This window comes from Colletes gigas, unplaced genomic scaffold, assembly GCF_013123115.1.
Source record: "Colletes gigas isolate AHSC1104 unplaced genomic scaffold, ASM1312311v1 Colletes_gigas_Sc00016, whole genome shotgun sequence".
Classification (NCBI taxonomy): Eukaryota; Metazoa; Arthropoda; class Insecta; order Hymenoptera; family Colletidae; genus Colletes; species Colletes gigas.
Genome location: NW_025106645.1, coordinates 933,359 through 953,319, shown reverse-complemented (window position 1 = coordinate 953,319; position 19,961 = coordinate 933,359). Strand labels below are relative to the sequence as shown.

At 38.4% G+C, this 19,961-nt stretch overlaps 1 protein-coding gene across 10 annotated transcripts in view; it reads right to left on the bottom strand.

Annotated features, from left to right (window-relative positions):
- Positions 1-19,961, bottom strand: part of LOC122400162 (mastermind-like protein 2) — a 576,033-nt gene that overhangs the window by 537,913 nt on the left and 18,159 nt on the right. For 9 of the 10 annotated variants that reach the window (XM_043401463.1, XM_043401465.1, XM_043401466.1 and 6 more), the window contains exons 2-3: positions 5,883-7,522; positions 3,179-3,511 (exon numbers count right to left, since the gene is read on the bottom strand). The exons of the other annotated variant lie outside the window; for it this stretch is intronic. In XM_043401463.1, the coding sequence (XP_043257398.1) occupies positions 3,179-3,364 (186 nt within the window). In that variant the 5' untranslated portion in view covers positions 3,365-3,511; positions 5,883-7,522. The remainder of the gene's footprint in view (positions 1-3,178; positions 3,512-5,882; positions 7,523-19,961) is intronic. 10 annotated transcript variants of the gene reach the window in all.

The window sequence follows — 19,961 nt, the reverse complement described above, 5'->3', positions numbered from 1 at the left end:
AAGTATCCCTAACGCTGTAATCCCCATCCTTGTGCGACAAAATCGTGAACGTGAAAATATCTTGAATCCGGGGCAAGGATTTTCTCTGCTCAGTATTCGCTAAGGCTTTTCGTAACTATTTAAAAAATCGAAATTACACCGCCGATCGTCAAAATAGAAAGCAACTTGCGTGCACCGTGTGTTGTAAAGACCATCTCCGGAGCTGATTTAAATTTTCCAAGACAAAAATTGCATTCGTAATTTCCTCTGTGGCGGAACGCAGCAGCGTCCGAAAAATGATATCGCGCAAAATGGTCGGAGTAGGTACCTCGGTCACGTACAAGCGAGTACACGTCGCAGAAGCGTGAAACCAGATTGAACGTGCATCAGTGCAGACGTGCCGTTCTATACGGTCAAAACAATTAAACGTAACGAGTACCACTATTGAGTAAGAACGTGCGAGGAGCAAACGAGGCAAAGAGATGGCCGAGGATCGACGGACAACGCAGCCTTTCAGCCAGGTCTCCACGACATTAATAGCTTCCAGAATTAAACGACGGTCTCGGCACCGTGGCTCGGCTCACATACCGACAAATGCATCATTGTCGACGTTGACGTACGTCGTCGTCGTACGCAGTATACGACTCTCTATCGTCACGGCGACGAACAGCGAAAATAATTTAACCGTTTAATCGTCCGACCGAACTTAATTTTACGAGCAAAGAGGATGGAGGCGACTAACTCGATAGGAACCTGATTTCGTCTCGTCCTTTCATCCGTGTTCGCACGCTGTAAAGTAGAATTCATTTAAGTCGAGTTCTCGGAGGTAGGCAATAGCGGCGGCGACGTTCACGATTTTTCGACTACCTCTTAGCCAATCCAAGGCGTCAAGACAACCGCCGTCTCTCATTTCGTATTAAATTCACAATCTTTAATATTTTCACTGATAAATCGAAACCGTGTAATATTCTGGAATAAAATTTCAATCTCAGACCATTGCAAACTACGTAAAAATTTCGATACTCATTTTTGTAACCTTGCTAAAATCCACAAATCCTATCCAAATTTATTTCCCTCGACGTCTCAACTTGAGAATTAATTGTTCTAGTTGCATAGTGGTAGATCCTGTCGCGTTTTCGCCTTTGCGCCATGCACCAGATTTAACGATAAAACCCAATACACCGACGAATCCCGAAACGCCATCTCGAAGAAATATCGATGCCCGATTATATTGGAGTGCCGCGCCCCGATCGTAACATTTTATCTAATCGCGCTTATGCTCTCCTGGGTCGGGCAGTAACGTCTCCGGAAACTCTCGGAATACCAACGATAAGCTTTTCTAATTTTTACGTAAACTACCCCCCTCCCTCCCCCATCCTCGCGAGTCAGCACTGATTCATCAAACTTATCGACCGGCTTTCCATCTCCCCCGTCGAGTTGAATAATTGTCACTATTAATAACTGCAAATTCAATTCTCGAATTCAATATCTCTGTTCGAACGGAAAAATTCGTACGGCAGGCCGCGCCCAGGCTCGGTATCTTTTTTCATTCCTGCCGCTTAATCGCGCTCCTTTCTACGTGTACACGCGCGTGTTTGCTCTTCTCGTTCCGGGGAAACGACTCGGAGAAATTTATGCGACAACGGCTTTATTAAAGGCGGACCAATGTTCCCTATTTGTTACGCGAAATTGAAAGTTCCCCGGATGAATATTAATAAAACTTTTACCGATAACGTTCGCGAAATTGAACCCGAGCGTTAAAGGAACGAAATTCTTTTAAAATCCTTATGCTTTTCGCCTATAAATAATAAACGCTTTCATAGTGCGCCGGCGAATTAAATTTTATCGTTTTTCTCAACCCTTACTTTTTTCGATCCTTCGCGAGAATAAATTACTTGGAACTTTAAATGTTAAATTGTATTTCTAGTAACAAAACTATTAAAGATAAAGAGCACCTGACTGTCTTTATTATGTACGAGATACACGATTACACTACTTTAACATTTTTTTTTAATTTTTTATATAAAATTCTAAACATGAAAGTATCAGAATATGATACAAAATAATAATTTTGGAGTCAAGGATCAAGATAAAACTACGTTTCATTTTCTTTTTTTCTACTCTTGACTACTCTTCTATTCTCATCGTGCAATTATATATTCTTATTGCTTGATTTATTAAACTGTATATACCCTGAAGAGGGCCTACATACGAGACTGATACATTGACAACGCACTCATTTAAACTAGGGTTCTTAGACCAGATACTGTATTGCCCCGAAGACCCAAGAAAATTGATTTTATAGAAACTCTTGTATTAAAATATATATTAACCCCTTGCGATCCTATGTCTAGACTCTAGATATTGCATTCCAGTCGATCCTACATCGAGACTGCCTGAACAAAGGAATTTATAATAATTTGTTTCCTCCGAAAAACGTTAAAGTAGCAGAGAAAACTATTTTCTGGGACTTCGAAGTTTCTATAATAAAACTATAAAATTTTACATAAATTACGTCCCCCGACAACGAGGATCGTTTTCACGCTGAAGTATGTTACACCCCATCATTATTTTACTATTTTCGAAAAATTATTAAAAACATAAATTACAATGATGACTTAACTACCTCCCCTTCTGAACTGAACTGAAAATTAACTTAAAATTAGAATTCTTCCATCGTAAATAATATTGGAATACAATGTAAATTGAAAATGTCAGTTACAAATAACCACCATGTCAAACAAAATCTCTGTCGTCGAAGAAACTAAATGATTTGACGCGAAACGATCAGCAATAAAAAAAAGTGCTAGCAACGTTTATATAACATTGCATATATCTACTCCAGGTCCGCAAGAAAAATATAAAGATTAAGAAGGAAAATGCAAGAGGAAAAGAATGGGTCCTGGAGCTTTATGTCGAAAATATTTAAAAAAAAAAAACTAAAAATTTACTATTATGCCTAATTATAAAACCTTTGTTATTATTCACTAGTAAACACGAACGATTAACCCTCGAATGGCGGATGGTTTTTGGATTACACGTATTTCTCGAGGAACGTGGACTCGAACAAAGAACAAGAAATAAGCTGTTGGGTCAAAATGACCCCGCATCCACCGTGCGAGGGTTAACTGGAGAAAATGTTTGACCGTCGCGCAAAGGGCGAACAGACTATGTACTCGATTATACAATGGTTTGTTACCTTGATACTGTCGTAGCAAGCAGTGACCCGTCCGTTCTGCACCTCGACGTTAGCTGGCGGATGAGCGAACTTGCACTCCGTGTCGGGCCTGGTGCACTTGTTGCGCTGGAACTCTCTGCAAACCTCTAGCTGCAGCCACCGGGAATCCTTGCCGTTCAGTAGGTTATTCATGTTGACCATTGCCATACTTCCACTCCTGGAAGACCAAGGAACTTCCTCCTTAGGGGGGGGAGAGGGGGTATACAAGCCCGGCTTTACACCGACTTTAATTTATCCTCTTCCTCCACTGGATGTTCTCGGCGTAGCCTGTTTGTTCGCGTTCACTCGCACCGGCTGATCTTGCCAAGGGATATAAGCGTTTTGGTTTATTCAAACCGGTCCTCTGCTCATCGGCACTTTCGGGAATTTCATCCAGCCAAAGACTCTCTCTTGCTCTCGTTCTCTAACTGCTCTTCCACGCCGATCCGCGACGGAACCGCTCGGAACCACAGTAATGTACGGTTGAATTTTCACGATCTATCTACAACTGGGTGAAGCCTGACCCAGCAGAGAAGGCAAGAGAATCGATTGTACGAAAAGAAGAGGAAACGCGCTACCCTGCACGCGAAAATATCACTGCTGGGTCCCGAATTTCACGAAATTCAACAGTGGATTACTGGTAGAATTCGTTCAACGAGAAGTGGCTGTATTTATGCGTCGATCGTAGTAATTCCGCGTAAAAAAATAAGTCGAAAGTGCAGAATAAAATTATACATACGACGCTTCGATTTAGAGAAAACTGATTTTGAATTATCAGACTTCTATTCTATTTATAAACGTGGACAATATTATTATTTGCTTACTAACGACTGTACTATTGCCCTTGCTATTATACTATAATGTTACGTATGTGAGCAGGGATGATTTAATGAAGAAGAATAACGTTTTTCACAAATATGTTATTTTCAAGTTCTTTCAAGGTCTAATAATAAAAATCGATAGGAAGAATGATAGCAGCACTCGCAGGAAGCAGATTTTGTCAACATTGTCCATCTTTATAAATAGTAGAAACGTAATTAAAAAATTACAGTTAGTACTCGATAAATTGTCAAGCTTGATGTTTTCGAAAACAAAACGTCGTACGAACAAGTATTATTCTATATTTTTGATTTATTCTCTCATTGCCAGAACATCCTGTGTATGATTAATTTGCTTTGTTACTTGTTTGTATTTTCTGCCAAGTCTCGCTGAACAGGAGTGTAGAGGCGTTACAACGTTCGAAATTCGAACCAAATCGATCCGAGATCTCGAAACATACGAATGACTGAATTGTAGGATGTAGATCGTACAAAATAGGATACAGGTATGTGGATAATTCGAAATACTACGTGATATGATTCGGTTTCTTTCGAATCGTTCGAATTTTTCGAGTTCTAGTTTTCAGAACGATTCTTTTCAAACGTTTAGCACCTCCACTCGGAATCTCTCATTCGCACACGCGCAATATTGGGCCGTAACGCCTAACAAATTTTTTATTAACCCTCAAAATGCACCGTTCCAATTATTCCTGACGCGGCAGAAAAATAATACGTTCGAACGTATTTTTCTACTATCGATAGACGAAGTATCGGCGTAAATGAAAAGATGTCCATATTCGCGAATAAACTATTTTTATTGTGTTCCCACGTCATAACCTGTGTATTCGTCGTTTGTATTGTATAGCTGTTAACGATAATGTGTTTCAGAAAATTCAACAAACTACGTGGTTCATTACGATAATTCAGCGACAAATTTAGCGAATAAAAAGATACTAAAAGAAGCAGGATGAAGCTTTTAAATTATTTTTTAACACGTTTTACTAGATTTGGAAGAAATGTGTATTTAAAAAATCGATAATTAGACTTTGACGTATTGTCGTATTTTAAAATATTCGACTTTCTTCTTTTACTACCTGGTATAGTCAATCTTGTAATTAAGAATCTATTTTCATTTTTCATTTCAATAGAAACCGATTAGAAATTTGCTCGTATTTTATAAGTATCGATATGTGTAAAAAAAAAAATTATTATAAATGACCGAAAAATACGCGTTTTACACTAGAATATCCCTTAACGCTAAATTTACGTAGATTGTATTGGTATATTCAAGTGTATTTCTTCTTTAAGTAGAATATGTACTGTGCGTCCGCGAGAGGGGGGATGGGCGGAGCAAGTCAAGTACTCCACTGTTCCCTGCACCGTCCCGCTAGCCAACTTCTCGAGTACGCACAGTACATTGCTGCATCAATTAAAATCAACATAAATTACTGCAATTTTATGCATGAAATCTGAAGTCCGGATTCCGTAAATTTAGCATTAATGACAATACACTGTTCAAACGATTTAGCGTCATATTTAAACGAATAGACATGTTTCCAGATAATTATTGTAAAAATAGTAATAACGAATGTTGAGTTCTATTTGTATCGAATATATGTCGGAGGAACGGGAACGTTTGAGTGTGAAACACGCGATGAAAGTTAATTGCCGTCGTTCGGTCTTAATCTCGGCGCAGGTGGAGCCATTTTAAGCGATTAAGAGCATCGTCCGCGCGTGTAGTTGGTCCGTTACAACCCAATACGATCGCATCGAATCGCATTCGCACCATTCACACGTGTCGATCCGAACGTCCCTCGTCGAAATCCCGTAAGTGCCTCGAGCTGTGATACTATGATAAATAGTGATACCTTTCGCAAGAAGATTTCTTTGAGTAGCGTGCGATCGTCTTATTGTTCCATGAACGCGTCCCGTGACAAGCTGATGGTCTTCCAGAGCTCGAATCTTCCGTGTAGACGAAGCATAAAACACGCGTAACCGGACGACGACGAACAAAGACTACTATTCAAAATCCTCGACCGCGAGGCGTACCCGTCGCTATTCTTCTTTACCTCGCCTAGTTATTCGTTGTCGCGTATTATCGAACACCCGTGTGAGAGGCTCGCGATTGTCAGCGCCAGTACGCACAATTTCTAAACTATATATTTAGACCGTGATTGCCCCGTTAATATATCGCCTCGTTGCTCTTTATTGTTAATCGTGCAGAGGGGACCAGTGCAACAGTATCGTGTTTTACGTTTTTTTTTTGCCAAACTAGCGGTTAGCGAAAGAGAGAAAGAGAGCTTCCTTTAATTTTCTTTTCAATTCCAACTAGCCTCGAAGGTGACGATGCTCAACCAGCTCGGCGATACTTAACGTGGGGTTCGTGTAGGCGGCGGGGTTACTCAGCGGCGGCAGGCGGTCGCAAACGACGGAAGAGCGAAGGAGATTTCACCGAGAAAGAAAAAGTGAAGAGGTAAAGAGGCAAAACGTATTCGACAGCGAATTAGGCTCCGATGTGTTACGATTTTAGGCGTTGCTGCGGGGGCTTCTGTCACGGGACCGTGGCTTTTCGTTCCTTCTGGACAGCGTCACGGTTCTTTCTATCGAACTTCAACTTCTCTGTTTATCCTCCTTGTTATCTTCGCGCGATGCGCTCGGACAGGTTTAGAAGGGCACACGTAGCAGCAACCAGAGGCGTAGTAGTTGGGCAAAGCTTGAAAGCCTTCGAAGCTAAACGTCGACCACGAGTGTGAGTATATGTGTGCTCTAGGCGCAGGTTTGTTTCCTTTATCGATAATATAGCTGCTGTTTGTTGCTGCTGCTGCTGCTGTTGCTGCTGCTGTTGCGTTGGAGTTTTATTTTACGTGTGTACGCGTATGTATGTATATGTGTGAGTCTCAAAAAGCCGGTCGTGGTGTCCTTCAAGCCGGTTCTGAAGCTAACGCGCGGCCTCGGTTGTGTAGAGAGTCTACTTGGACGAGGACGGTAGGATCGACTTGGACCGTAAGAGAACGGAGACAGAAAGTGACCTCTCGAATCTTGGAAAGGTGACCCTAAGAGCCTGTATCCTTTCGCAGGGACGAGAGACACGGATTGGAAGGGATGGATTTCTTCTTTCTTTTTTTTTTCTTCTTCTTCTTGTTTTCACCGCAGAAAAGAAGTAGGGGCGCGGTTAGAGTGAAACAGAGAGAGTGAGAGAGTAAGCGCGAGAAGGCGGTAGACGACAAAGCGGGTAAAGAGGCGAGGGCGAAGGTCCCGGTTGCGTCGGGGTCGTGGATCGGGGCTTAGGTCCGGAGGGGGGTCGCGTCCGAAAAGACGAGAGAGGGTGGGTGGAAAACGTGAACACGGCGAAAGAGAGTGAGCGAGAGGGAAAGGTTCGGGTTCGCTGGCGGAGGGAGAGGGGGATTGCGAGTTAGCGAGTGACGTTGCGTTTCCGTTCCTCGGATTTACGTCATTTATTCGGCGCACTCCTGGTTCCTCCCGCGGTCGAACTCCGGATTCTGCTGTTCTGGAAACATACCAAAAGCGAAAACTCGCGTTACTGCGGATGCAAAGGCTTAAAATGCTTCTTGTTTCGGGGTTGCTTGTCGAATGGGAGGGGGGAGGGCGGGTGACTAGACTCGATGAAAGGTTTTAGCTTCGCAAAAGAGACAGAGAGATAGAGAGGAAGAGAGGGAGAGGGGGATTCGGGCTCGAGTGTGAGTGAACGATCAAGCAGAGGCCGCGAACGGGCGAAAGGTAAAGTAGAAAATAAAGCGCAGGACTACCAATGCAAGCACGCTTAATCGAGTATGTGAAAAGGCGTGGGTGGTATCGAGGATTCGAAACGAGAAATGCTTTCGGCTTTTTCTTATTCGGGTACGTCACTTCCCGAAAAAAATACGTAAATCAATCGGATTAGACGGCACGGTACAAAGTTCGAGTTAACCCGTCGAACGGGTATGTGGGTCTCTGGGGACGGACGCTAAACTTTCCGTTTAAGCGGCGTCCGTCAAGTTTAACCCTTTGCACTCTGAAACTTTTCTCTGATTACTAGGGACTACGGATATTTATGCGAATGAATATTTTTGTATGAAAAAGATAATTGGGACTTGAATAGAAATTTATTTTATTATTAGAGGATTCCAAAAATATAATAATTTTCCTTATGGTAACAGGCAGTATCGTTCTAAAATTTGTGACAAGCATTTAACCCTTTTAGAGCCGAACGACGATATATCGATGCGTATGCGATGGTGTCTTATTCTTCGCATTAGGAGAAAGCTCTGTCTCAAAAAAAATTTGTAAAACATTATAAAGGGTCTAATTTTATTGCAAAAGCATTTAAAAAATTATTTTTGGGTTTAACCCTTTGCCCTAGAAGCTTTTTTCGCTCGGGCGAACCAACAACTCAACACTACTTTGTGGTGGAAACGTATGTATTCTGGAGTCGTCATATTATACAGGGTGTTCGGCCAACACTGGGAAAAATTTTAATAGGAGATTCTAGAGGCCAAAATAAGACGAAAATGAAGAATATCAGTTTCTTGACTGAGGCCTCGTTAAAAAGTTATTAACAATTAAATTAAAAAATTTCAAACCGCTCTGGAAAAATTATCTTCGATTGCAGGGGTCAATTACAATCATTTTTGGTAAATACACATATCTCCGAAATCCTACCCACTTTCGAGAAAAAAATTCGAGTAGGTACTGAACTTTTTAGGTGAAATTAAAATATTTAAAATCACACTAAAAAAATTATATTTAGTTGCAGGGGTCAATTACAATCATTTTTTATCATTACACATACCCCCGAAATCCTACGCATTTTTGAGAAAAAAATTCCTTACCGAAAATCTAATTAGGTGACTAAATTTTTCGACGAAAAAAAATTATTTTCGGTTGCGGGGGTCAATTTCAATCATTTTTTGTGAATACACATACCCCTGAATTCCTACCCACTTTCTAGAAAAAAATTGGAGAAGGTGTGAAATTTTTCAACGGGGGAAAAAAATTGCAAATTGTTCTGGAAAAATTATTTTCGGTTGTGGGAGTCAATCACAATCATTTTTGGTGAATAGACATACCCTCGAAATCCTGCGCGTTTTCGAGAAAAAAATTCAGTACGCGCTCCACTTTAAACGTTAATAACTCTTTAACAAAGCCTCATCATATTTTGAATTGATTATTTATTAAAAAATCATTGAAAATCAAATACTTATACTTTATGCTACGTGACCTACATAAAACTGTGAACAAACAATGATTATTCTTATGTGTAAATATTGTTTGTAGAAGAGAAACTTGTTTCTATGTTTTTTATCATATTTTAGAATTATGTTATTTATATGATTTGCAATAAATATTGAAATGCAATTGCCATTACTTTATTCTTTCTTTATTTCGTAATATGCTGCTTTTTGAATTTTATAAATATCATTCTTAGTTTGGTTTTTATGAGCTTTTTCTCTAACCATAACAAACTCGTCAAATTGGCTCGGTATTCTTCGCATAGGCACCCGTTTTTCACTCGGCAATAAAAGGGTTAAACGTTATTATTGGCATAGGATCGTTCTTCTAATTGTTACGAAATGAAACGATTCTTCTTCCACCCAAGCGACGTTCTAGTTGTTATTCGTCCTTATTATGAATATAAATCGTAGAAAATAATATTTTGGAAAACGGGCATTTTCCATAAAACTAGTTTTCGGACTGTGCAAAAATCAATTTATCTTGCAAAATGTCAAAAGCCAATATTTTACCGCAAAGCATGTGCACAATATGAGAGAATTATTATTGAACACATTTTTTTTCGAGCACTTCTGTTAATCTGAGAAAAAATTGTTCCGAAGAAAAGTTTAGCGGTTTCCTGCCCGCTCTACACAACAAAATATTCAGTTTATAAAAATTATTATTTTGTAAATAAAAAATCGAGATCAACTTAATTTTTATAAATGGCAACAAACAAAAATAAATGTAAACGGTTATAAAAAGAATCTAAAGGTTTGCGTCGTATTTACAATTCCAGATACAGTCAACGTGTTAATAAACAAACAGTGCTAAAATAATACGCAAGATGCATATCTATTTAAATTTGGTGAGAATATCGGGCAAAAATCGGACACTTTTTAAAACAACGTTTTGGATTTTGTTGAAATTGAGATACGTTGTCTGCTCGAAGGATTTTAGAAACGTTTGAAAATTGTTAATTTTATTATGTGTAACTGTCTAAAAAATAATGCTAATTTTCCCCCTAATAAATTAGAATCGTTGAACTCTTCAAAAACATTTAAAACGCAATCTTTGTAATAATTTTTTGTACGATTGTTTAAAAAGAAATATCTATAGCTGAGTAACATTTAAAGAGTTAAATGGAATTGAGAATATAGCTCCATTTGCCCACTTTACGTATCAGCTTTCAAGAAAAGTGACACTTTAAAATTAACCATATGAAAATTAATTGAAGTTAATGCTGCTTCAAAGCGTGCCGCCTCTGCGCGCGACGTACACAGTGACGGACTATACGAACACGTTGCAATTTTAGATTTTAGCACGTGTGATATCACATCAAAAGTAAATACATTAGTCGTCGCTACGAATACCGGAAGTACACTGTCGCTCAAAAGTTTAGACAGTCCACCGGTCTTTAAAATACATAAACCGTGTTTCGAACATTCGCAAAGGCAAAATTTACTCAAAATATTATTCTTGCGTATTCAAGTTTAATTTTAGCTAAAAATTCGGAAGGTATTTAAATTCAGAAGTTACTTTCAACGAACTTCTACAAAGACGTGAAAATTTATTGATACAACGCTTCCTATGAATAACTTGTGGCAACACTTTCCGCGCTGGCCACCAGAGGGCTACGTTCAACTTCACTCTCCCGCGCAAGTGCTCAACCAATCACTTAATTCCTACACATACCCAGTCGTCTAAGTGTAATGGTTGACGTATCCCAATTTAAGCAAACTCCGAAGTGTCGCACCGAAATAAATGCCATAATTCTAGCAGATACTGGTGCACACACACGTTAAGCGGTGAAAAACTACTCTTACTCATGAAAAGCAAAAACACACCGACGCGTGGAAAGCGTCGGTGGACCCGGGGCGACAAACTCCGCAGATAAAATCGAGAGAAAATACTTCGAAGAATACGCATGCACTTGCACAAGTCCACGTTCGAGTATGCGTTTTATGCGCGAGCCCAGAGACAGTTAAGCTAAAGAAAAAGAAACGACCGAAAGAGGGTAGGGGCGCGGGGGGGTACTAGTACAATTTTCCGTCGCGCAAGTAAGCCGCTTACGAAAAGCGAACCCGAGGCGCTCGACTCGTTTCTCATGTTACCTGGCAAGAGTTATGGGGACGTATGCGCGCGCTCAACGCACTAGAAAATACCGGAAAGAAAAACGTTTTCAGTCGGAACGCTCGTCGTTTCCACGAGGATTTCCCAAACACGCCAGAAATCGCCGGAATACGCCCGTAAAACGATTCGACGTTACTCTCTTAACTACGAGAGGAGTGGGGGAGGGGCGACAATTTAGATTAGTTGTCTACATAACTTGAAATAAAATTTAGACTGTTAGTTCGAATCAATTTTTACCCGTATACTGTCATCGTCAGACGAACCGTGAATTTATAAATATATATGTTTTAATATGAAAATAGAAATCTGAAGCGAGGGTCAGAAGTGACCGAAACCGTCCTCGATCCAACTGTTGATATTTGTTTTGAAAAAAGGGTTTAGAAATTTTCGAACGGATAGTATCTGCTCCCTGAGTATAGGAAAAATAAAGGAGTTTTCTTTTTCTTGTGATTTTCAAATCAAAATCTATTATTATAAGAATTCTATTGAACAATTGCACCATTGTGGCATAATCACAATTATGCGTGTTATCGTATTTTCGTACATTATTATATGTTTTATATTATTGTAATTTATCGCAGATTTTATATTTGTGTGCTTTGTTAGATATTACTAAACATAAGTAAAGAATAACTCGACTCTTACTTCTACCAACAAACAGTTTAAATGAGGTTGAACCCACAGAGCAAATAAAATTCAGAACTTTGTTACGGGCGGTAAAAAGATTAAAAAACACTAGTTTGCATGAGCACTTTCCAAACAAAGGCACGCGCGAGCCTTAAATAAATATTTGTTGTACCCGGAGCATGATAAAATACTTTTGAGTGAATGTGTATACAGACGTCCATCGTTAACTGTAATTAATTTTGATATAGTCAATTTGCAAATGTTACAATTTTTTACATTTGTCCGTAAACGGTACAAATAAACTCGTGTTCTCATATTTCTCAAATTATTCGATCTATCCCTGCTACGGAATAATCGCATTTTTAATTAAAATAATCGTAAAAAGTGGTTAAGGAAATCTGTTTTTAAAACTTTCAGAGGCGTATTTAATGAAATAAACATGTTTTAATAATTGTACGTTTTAAAATTAATAAGTATTGAAATATAAGCCATGGAAATAGAATTGATCGCTCTCGATTTGTTATCAGCACGTTTATGAATCACATTACAGTAGATTACTTCCACCGAAGATATGACTTCTTATGTAATTAAACGCTACTGATAACAAGACAATAAGAAAGATTCGTTTCATTGCAACGAATGGCTGGAATCTGCCTCGAAGTAACAAGAAACAACTAATATCTTTTTCAATTCTGTTACAACTTTCTGTTTTTTTTTTTTGGATGCCATTAAAATTCTATATTTTTTGTTCGATCGTGGCTTCGAATAAGTAAAAATTTTCGAAGAACGTTTGAATGCGAAACATCGTTTTACAATGACACCCTTTTCGCTTTCGCACTCACTTCTTAGAAAGTGGAAGGTGCAGCCTTTAAAATAATACTAGGAAAGTTATTGTATGACTTCTTTCGACGAAGTTACAGCAGTCCAAAGATTGACATCGTTTTGGCCAAGTTTCCTAATATACGTTTCGCTCTTCAAATTAACCCCTTTGCATATCATATTCACCCTCTTGCAAATCAAGTTTTTCTACAAATTTATTTCCTTAAGCCATTCTAATAAAAATATTTAATTATAATTCTAATAAATGAAAATTTTGTTCCATGTATGTGATAGTATTTATTTAACATTGAAAGTACCGAGTCACGTTTTGGGTGCTAGCTAATTACGAATACAATCACAAAAAGCTAACAAAATGGCGTATCACTTCACTTTTAACACTGACTGCCAAATTACTACAAAAATTAACTCTATGTTTGAATAGGATTTGTAAATTTTAGCAAGATCACAAAAATAAGTACTGAAACAAAGTTTAAAATCAAAATTTTAGTTTTGCAGAAAATTATACGACATTATACGGATATTATACTACAAGGTAGTCCCAAAACTTGATTTGCAAAAACAATACGATCTGCAGAATGATTAATTTGAAGTGCAGGATCAGTATTTATGAATGGCAGTGTATATCAGTGGTTCACGACGAGGTAGCAAATTGACCCTCGAGCCAAAATGAGGTTGACACATACCCGCGGTAAACAATCTTATAAATGATTGTTGTGTTGGGAAAAAAGGCACAGTACAAACAGAATTAACATAGACTTCCGTGAATGTACGTATCTTTTTCGCGTGACTGGTTTTTTCGCGTGCTCGAAAGACTCTGTTCGCCTCTCTCGGTCGAATCGATATACGTGCACGAATGCGGCTTCGAGCTTCGTCCACTTCTTTCACGTGACTACCGCAGAAAAAGAGGGACGACCAAATCAATATCTCTCACACAGGCTTTTCGTGATCGTCGTCGTTGTCGTCGCCGCCGTGTTCTCTCCGTGCCACGAAAGAACGTTCTTGACGTCTATATCGAGATTCGGTAATGCACACGCGTCTCGACGTATCTACTTCCGATACTAACCGCGATCCAACAATAGATATTACGAATTAATATTAACCCTTTTTCAATGAATACTTTAAACCCCGAACAGTCAGCTGGAACTTTTTTAATCCGCTATGTTACATCGTTGGTAAATTATTTATATTTTTCTTCACAATACTTGTGAATAATTAGAAACTCTAACACTTTTTCTACATTTTTCTTCAACATTTCCAAGAGATTTCGGTGTAAAGATGTATCTGTAGCTCGATAAGTTTTGTATGCAGGTAGCACAACTTTTTGTTCTCGTTTGGATGTACGAACAGATTACAATTAAATGAAAAATTAAGTCCAAACAAGAGTTTTAAAACTAGTAATTGAAAGTTAAAAGTAAGGGGAAGGGGGTAATAAACCGGTTAATAAGAACTGTTTGCCCTCCCTTGGATTCACATAAATGGAGTTTTACCGGAACTAAAATACGTGTTTTAATATATTAAAAAGCAATCTATCGATAACTTTATTATAAACAAATATACAGAGGTAGATCACCATGTATTGCCATATAAAAAAAAGTTTCAAATGAAGTTGAATGGTTTCTACGTTCTTGTAGATGGACGTTGTAGAAGAGTTATGAAGGTCATCATCGATTTTTGCAGTGAAATCATATACCTTATTGCAGGTGATGCACCTTGATATTCTTTACAAAAGTGCTAACCTAGTTATGTTAAAAAATCATTAGTTTATCAGATATTTTAATTTTGTTAGGAAATCATGGCTCCTTTGTTAATTTTGTAATGATTCACTGACATTGTGTAATGTATCTGTTATTTTAATACACTCGGTGATGATGCGATCTCTGACATTATACCATTGAATAAAACAAAAGCATTAAGAGGACAAGTGTTATCGATGCAGAAAGTGTCGCGTAATATGCATTCAATTCATAATATTGACCAGAGAGTCATGATTTCGTAGCGACATTAAAATTAAAATATCTCCTAAACGAACGATTTTTTAATATAAATAGATTAATACTTTTTTGTAAAGAATATCAAGGTGCATCGCTTGATGCAATAAAAAATCGATGATGATCTTCATATGTCCTCTATAACATCCACCAACAAAGAAGCTAGTATCACCAAAATATTCCCCTCTCGAAATCATTTGATTTCGAGTGACACATTTTTCGCAAAGCGTAATAATAACTGTAAACCTGGATGGGCATATACAGGGTGTTCGTTCACCCATGGGAAAAATTTAATGGGAGACTCTAGGGGCCAAAATAAGACGAAAATCAAGAATACCAATTTGTTGAATGAGGTTTCGTTAAAATGTTATTAACAAAATTATTGTTAAAAATTACTAATAAAATTTGTCCACCTACATGAATTTTTTTCTCGAAAGTGCGCAGGATTTCGAGGGTATATGTATTCACCAAAAATGATTGTAATTGACCCTTGCAATCAAAAATAATTTTTCCAGAATGATTTGAAACATTTCTTAAAAATTCGTTTTACATTTTTAATAAATTTGTTTGACGCTGTATAGAAATATTGTCTAATATTTTTTGTAGGTACCCATGAGCACTACTTCAGAAAAAAATTTCATTGAAATATATTCACTATTGTAGGAGTTACAGCTGTTTGAAAATTGAACCATTTTTATGGGATTTTTCTCACTTTACGGGGTCAAGGAACAACTCTTTCAATATTGTTAGAATTTTTACATATTCTTCGATAAAATACGCGTTATTTGCCTTTTGAAACATTAAAATCCTTCAAACCGTACAGAAGTTATGATATTTCAAAGATTCGCATGAAATTTCGAGGAAGCATTTCTGGCCTCACATTAGATTTTCAGTAAGGAATTTTTTCTCGAAAATGGTTAGAATTTCGAGGGTACGTCTATTGACCAAACATGATTGTAATTGACCCCCGCAACCAAAAATAATTTTTTTAGAACGATTTGAGATTTTTTAATTTCGCCGAAAAATTTTCCGATCAGTATGGAACTTTAAACGTCAATAACTGTTTAATGAAGCTTCAATCAAGACATTGATATTCTTGATTTTCGTCTTATTTTGGTCTCTAGAATCTCCCATTAAAATTTTTCCCAGAGGTGGCCGAACATCCTGTATAATAACCCGCCCTGTATAACAACGTTTAGAATATTATAATTTGTGCTGTTGAACGGTGACGGAAGGAAATCGTTCCTAGCAATTTCTCAAACAGAATGTACTTGCAAAAGTGTGCCCCCCCGTAAATAAAAAGTAATTCCAACTCGGAAAGGAAGCGTTTCCCGACCCCGCGGTTCATATGACTCTTTTTCATTTTTACGATGAGTGGAACATGCTCCTAAAGTTTACCCGCCTATTTCAGCAACACTCTGTACCTCCTAACAAAAGACTCGCCAACGTTCGGCGAGAGGTCGCGATAAATTACACAAACTGGCAATTACACGGAAACTTCCCTGCAAATTCTCGCCAATACCGCTCGCTAGAAACCCAGCAAACATTCTTGGAGGAATGAAATTTGCCCGAGATAATCTAGTCGCGTGTCCCAACTAATCCGTGGTAACTTTCATCGTGGTACGTCAAACCATTTCGTCAGGTTCGTAATTGGGGTCGTTGCAACGCGGATGAACTAATACACGTTAATTTCATCCCCAAGCTACTGCTTGGAAACCCCTTTGATACACATCGCGGCTGGAGTCTGATGTTTCATTTTCGTCGCATCCACCTTTTGCGCCTACGGGCATCGTCTATTTATAAACGCAGCGCCACCATAACTGAACGGCTGGCTGGGCGATTGTGGTCGATTGTAAAAGTCCAGTGATCCGAATAACCATGCTAATACACGGACGGTGTCGTCCACAGGAGACCGAGTACGGGAACAAAAATGAGGGAGACGGCGGAAAATGATTTTTATCCTTTTCGATCGGTTGCGCCTGATCGTTCGGGTTGAAACGAGCAGGCGTCGCCACGCGCGCGGAAAGTCACTCGTTCGATGGTTTTTTTCGCGACACTGGTAGAGAGCTTGGATTAAAATGAGAATAGTGAAATTAACGGAACGAACCTATGGGAAACGACCCACCCCCTCCCCAGAAGCTCAAAGGTTGTCGCCGGCTGTAATGGAATTAGAACCGATTGAATTAACTAAAAGGATTTTGGCGGACACAGTATCGTTTCCGATTATTAATACTGTTGGAACTTTGTTCTTTTACGAATATGTAGATTCCAGGGGAATTTCGAAATATACGTCGATTACGACGGTAATTTTCGAAAATCATTGAAAATAGTTTAACCTTCGGAAGGCTAAGGCCGGGTCATTTCCGACCCGTTAAAAATTTTTCTGATACGTTGTAAAATATTTTTTTGCTCTAATTGCCAATATTTTACAATAACAAAGCGTAATTCTCAATACTTTTAAGGATGCAGTCGCCAGTCACCGCGAAGAAACGTTTGCATTCTGTGGGAATATTGTACGAAAAAGTGGAATTCTTTGGAGGAATCTTTGAAATTCAGCCAGTCAACCAACGAAGAGAAAGACGTCTTCTTCATTCACTGCGCGAATACATGCATCTGTATAGGCGAAACCCTCGAACAAATTCCTCAACGGTTTTGATGTCTTCCTGCTAACAAGAAGAGTAAGTATTTCTCTCCGTTCGTTTTTGCATATGCTCCCTTGCATTCCGGAGCATCTGGCGTACATCACCGTCGTCTCACGGCAGATCTCGACTGGCTTGTCTGCATCGTTAAATTTCAAGAAAAGTTCCGGTGGTGTCTGCACTCGTGCACGTCGACTTTCGGGTCATTACAAATATCGCGAGCCATAACGGAATCGCGGCAACAACGAGCAACGATACAATGGCTAAAACGAAAGTGTTACAACGCTTGGATTTATGATTGTCAGCACGATGAACGTGTACGTTGAACCGAAGTATTTGAAACGATATGAAGTCAAAATGAAAATAATTCAACCACGTGTTTAACAAGAGCGTTCGAATCGCTCTAGGGTCTTTTATGTTTCTGAATCTTGAATGTAAACAACATTTGTAAGATATCGTTTGACCAAGAATAGAGTTGAATCGTACAGTGTAGCGATAAATAAGAACACAAAACTGTGAACGAGAAGTGTTCAATTTACGAATCACGTCTGGGTTAGAAGAGTATTTACGAGAGTATTCGACCCACTCTAGGGATTTTTACGTTTCTGAATCTTGAATGTAAACAACAGAACATTCGTAAGATATCGTTTGACCAAGAATAAAGTTGAATCGTACAATGTGGTGATAAATAAGAACACAAAAATGTGAACGAGAAATGTTCAATGTACGAATCACGTCTGGTGTTCATTTAAAGAATCATTGCAAAATTCAGACTAATTTTCTCATAGAAACCTGTAAGTCACTGCAGCTTGGTGCAGGCGATAAAATCAGGCTCCAGACAGAATGCCTTGACCGAAACGCAACACACCGGAGATAATCGGTGATTGTCTAACACCTGTCGCGACTTTTACTATGAAATACGTGTCAACCGTGGCAAACGGAGATCGATGGAAGGATCTACCATCGGAAGCAAGCCACGGGCTTTTATAGCTCCGGAACAGAGGTTTTCCCTGCGAGGTACTTTCCCCTTATGCCCAAGCACAAAAGAACACAATTCTATAGAAGTATACATACCCGACAATCTCCTTAAAAGGCTAGCAAGAGTCAAACGTCACAAAAAGGTAAAACCCGGCTCGGGAGTTTTGATTTCACCAAGAAAACATTCAAGACGTAAGTATTGTACTTTTCTAACCGGTCCTATTGACGATTCTATTAACCGTAATCGATGACACGTATCCTTCAAAATAGCTAAATAACCTAGATCCTCTTACGGTGTACAAGTAATCGATGCTCGAACGGAAACAAGAATTTTTATCTAGATAAACACGTATCGAGTAACGAAGGATAGATAAACTTCAGCTTTTAAGTTATTACAAACATTGCGACGTGAACGATAATTAAAATTATTCTTTCCCTTCGATATCTCAAATTTAAAAATAAAAGTAGAAAACTTTTGATAGGGCAATAACAATGTAGCTTTTCGATTTCTATTTTTGACTAACATGAAAGTAACTAAAAAAACTGTGAAGAAATGATTGAACGATAGATACTAGTGGTTTATTATTGTAGAAATAGTATACTGTGTTCAAATTAAAGGGGAACTACGGTAACCAAAGTCACGTGACTATGAATCTCATTAGTCTGTTAGGTTGTATAACTCTTGTTTATGTACACATTATAAAAATTCTGTTATATTTGTATTTGCTCGGGGCACAGTCGATGCTAATACAGCCCTAACGTGGTCACATGGTTTCGTCTATATGAAGTTTTTCGAATGAAATTTATTCTACGCACGTAGTAGAGATCCAGAGAAAATCCAAAAATATCTCATGGGCAACCACACGATATTCGTGGCCACACTGTGCTTACACATTCTTTTTTTTTGTTTTTAATCCGTCCTCACTTCGTAATTTTGTTACGTTGATCCTATTAACAACACAACCAAGAAAAAGTAGTCACTGCCAACATTCATCGCCCAACGGTTTACACCACAGAGGAAATATTATCTTGTATATCTTATTTGACGAGAACCAGTAAGTGCGGTCGAAACATAATAAACGTTCTTTGAAAACAATGATCACTGTTATAGAAATCCACCACTTTCAACCTTGGCTAAGAAAATCAGCAGGATTCAAGTCAAACTGTACGAAAACTAATTAACCCTTTACCGCACGAGTTTTATCTTATCTTTCGGGACAGAAATTATGTCTTGGTTATTTACACGACCATAAATTCAGTAATACTTCGACCAAACAATAAATGACTGATTCTTCAGAGTTATTAAACAAGAAACTTGATGTCCCCATAAAAAGCCCCCGATGAAATAAATTATATAATACAGAGTTAAAATTTACGTTATTACCTTGTCCCATTTTAATGTATCTGATAGCACTATGAGGGACATTTGCATCACCCCAATAGATGATTACCAACGTCGTAATATACATTATACTTCAATATACCCAGTGCCACCACTTGCAAAACCGTACTCGTATCGAGTATTTTTTATTCA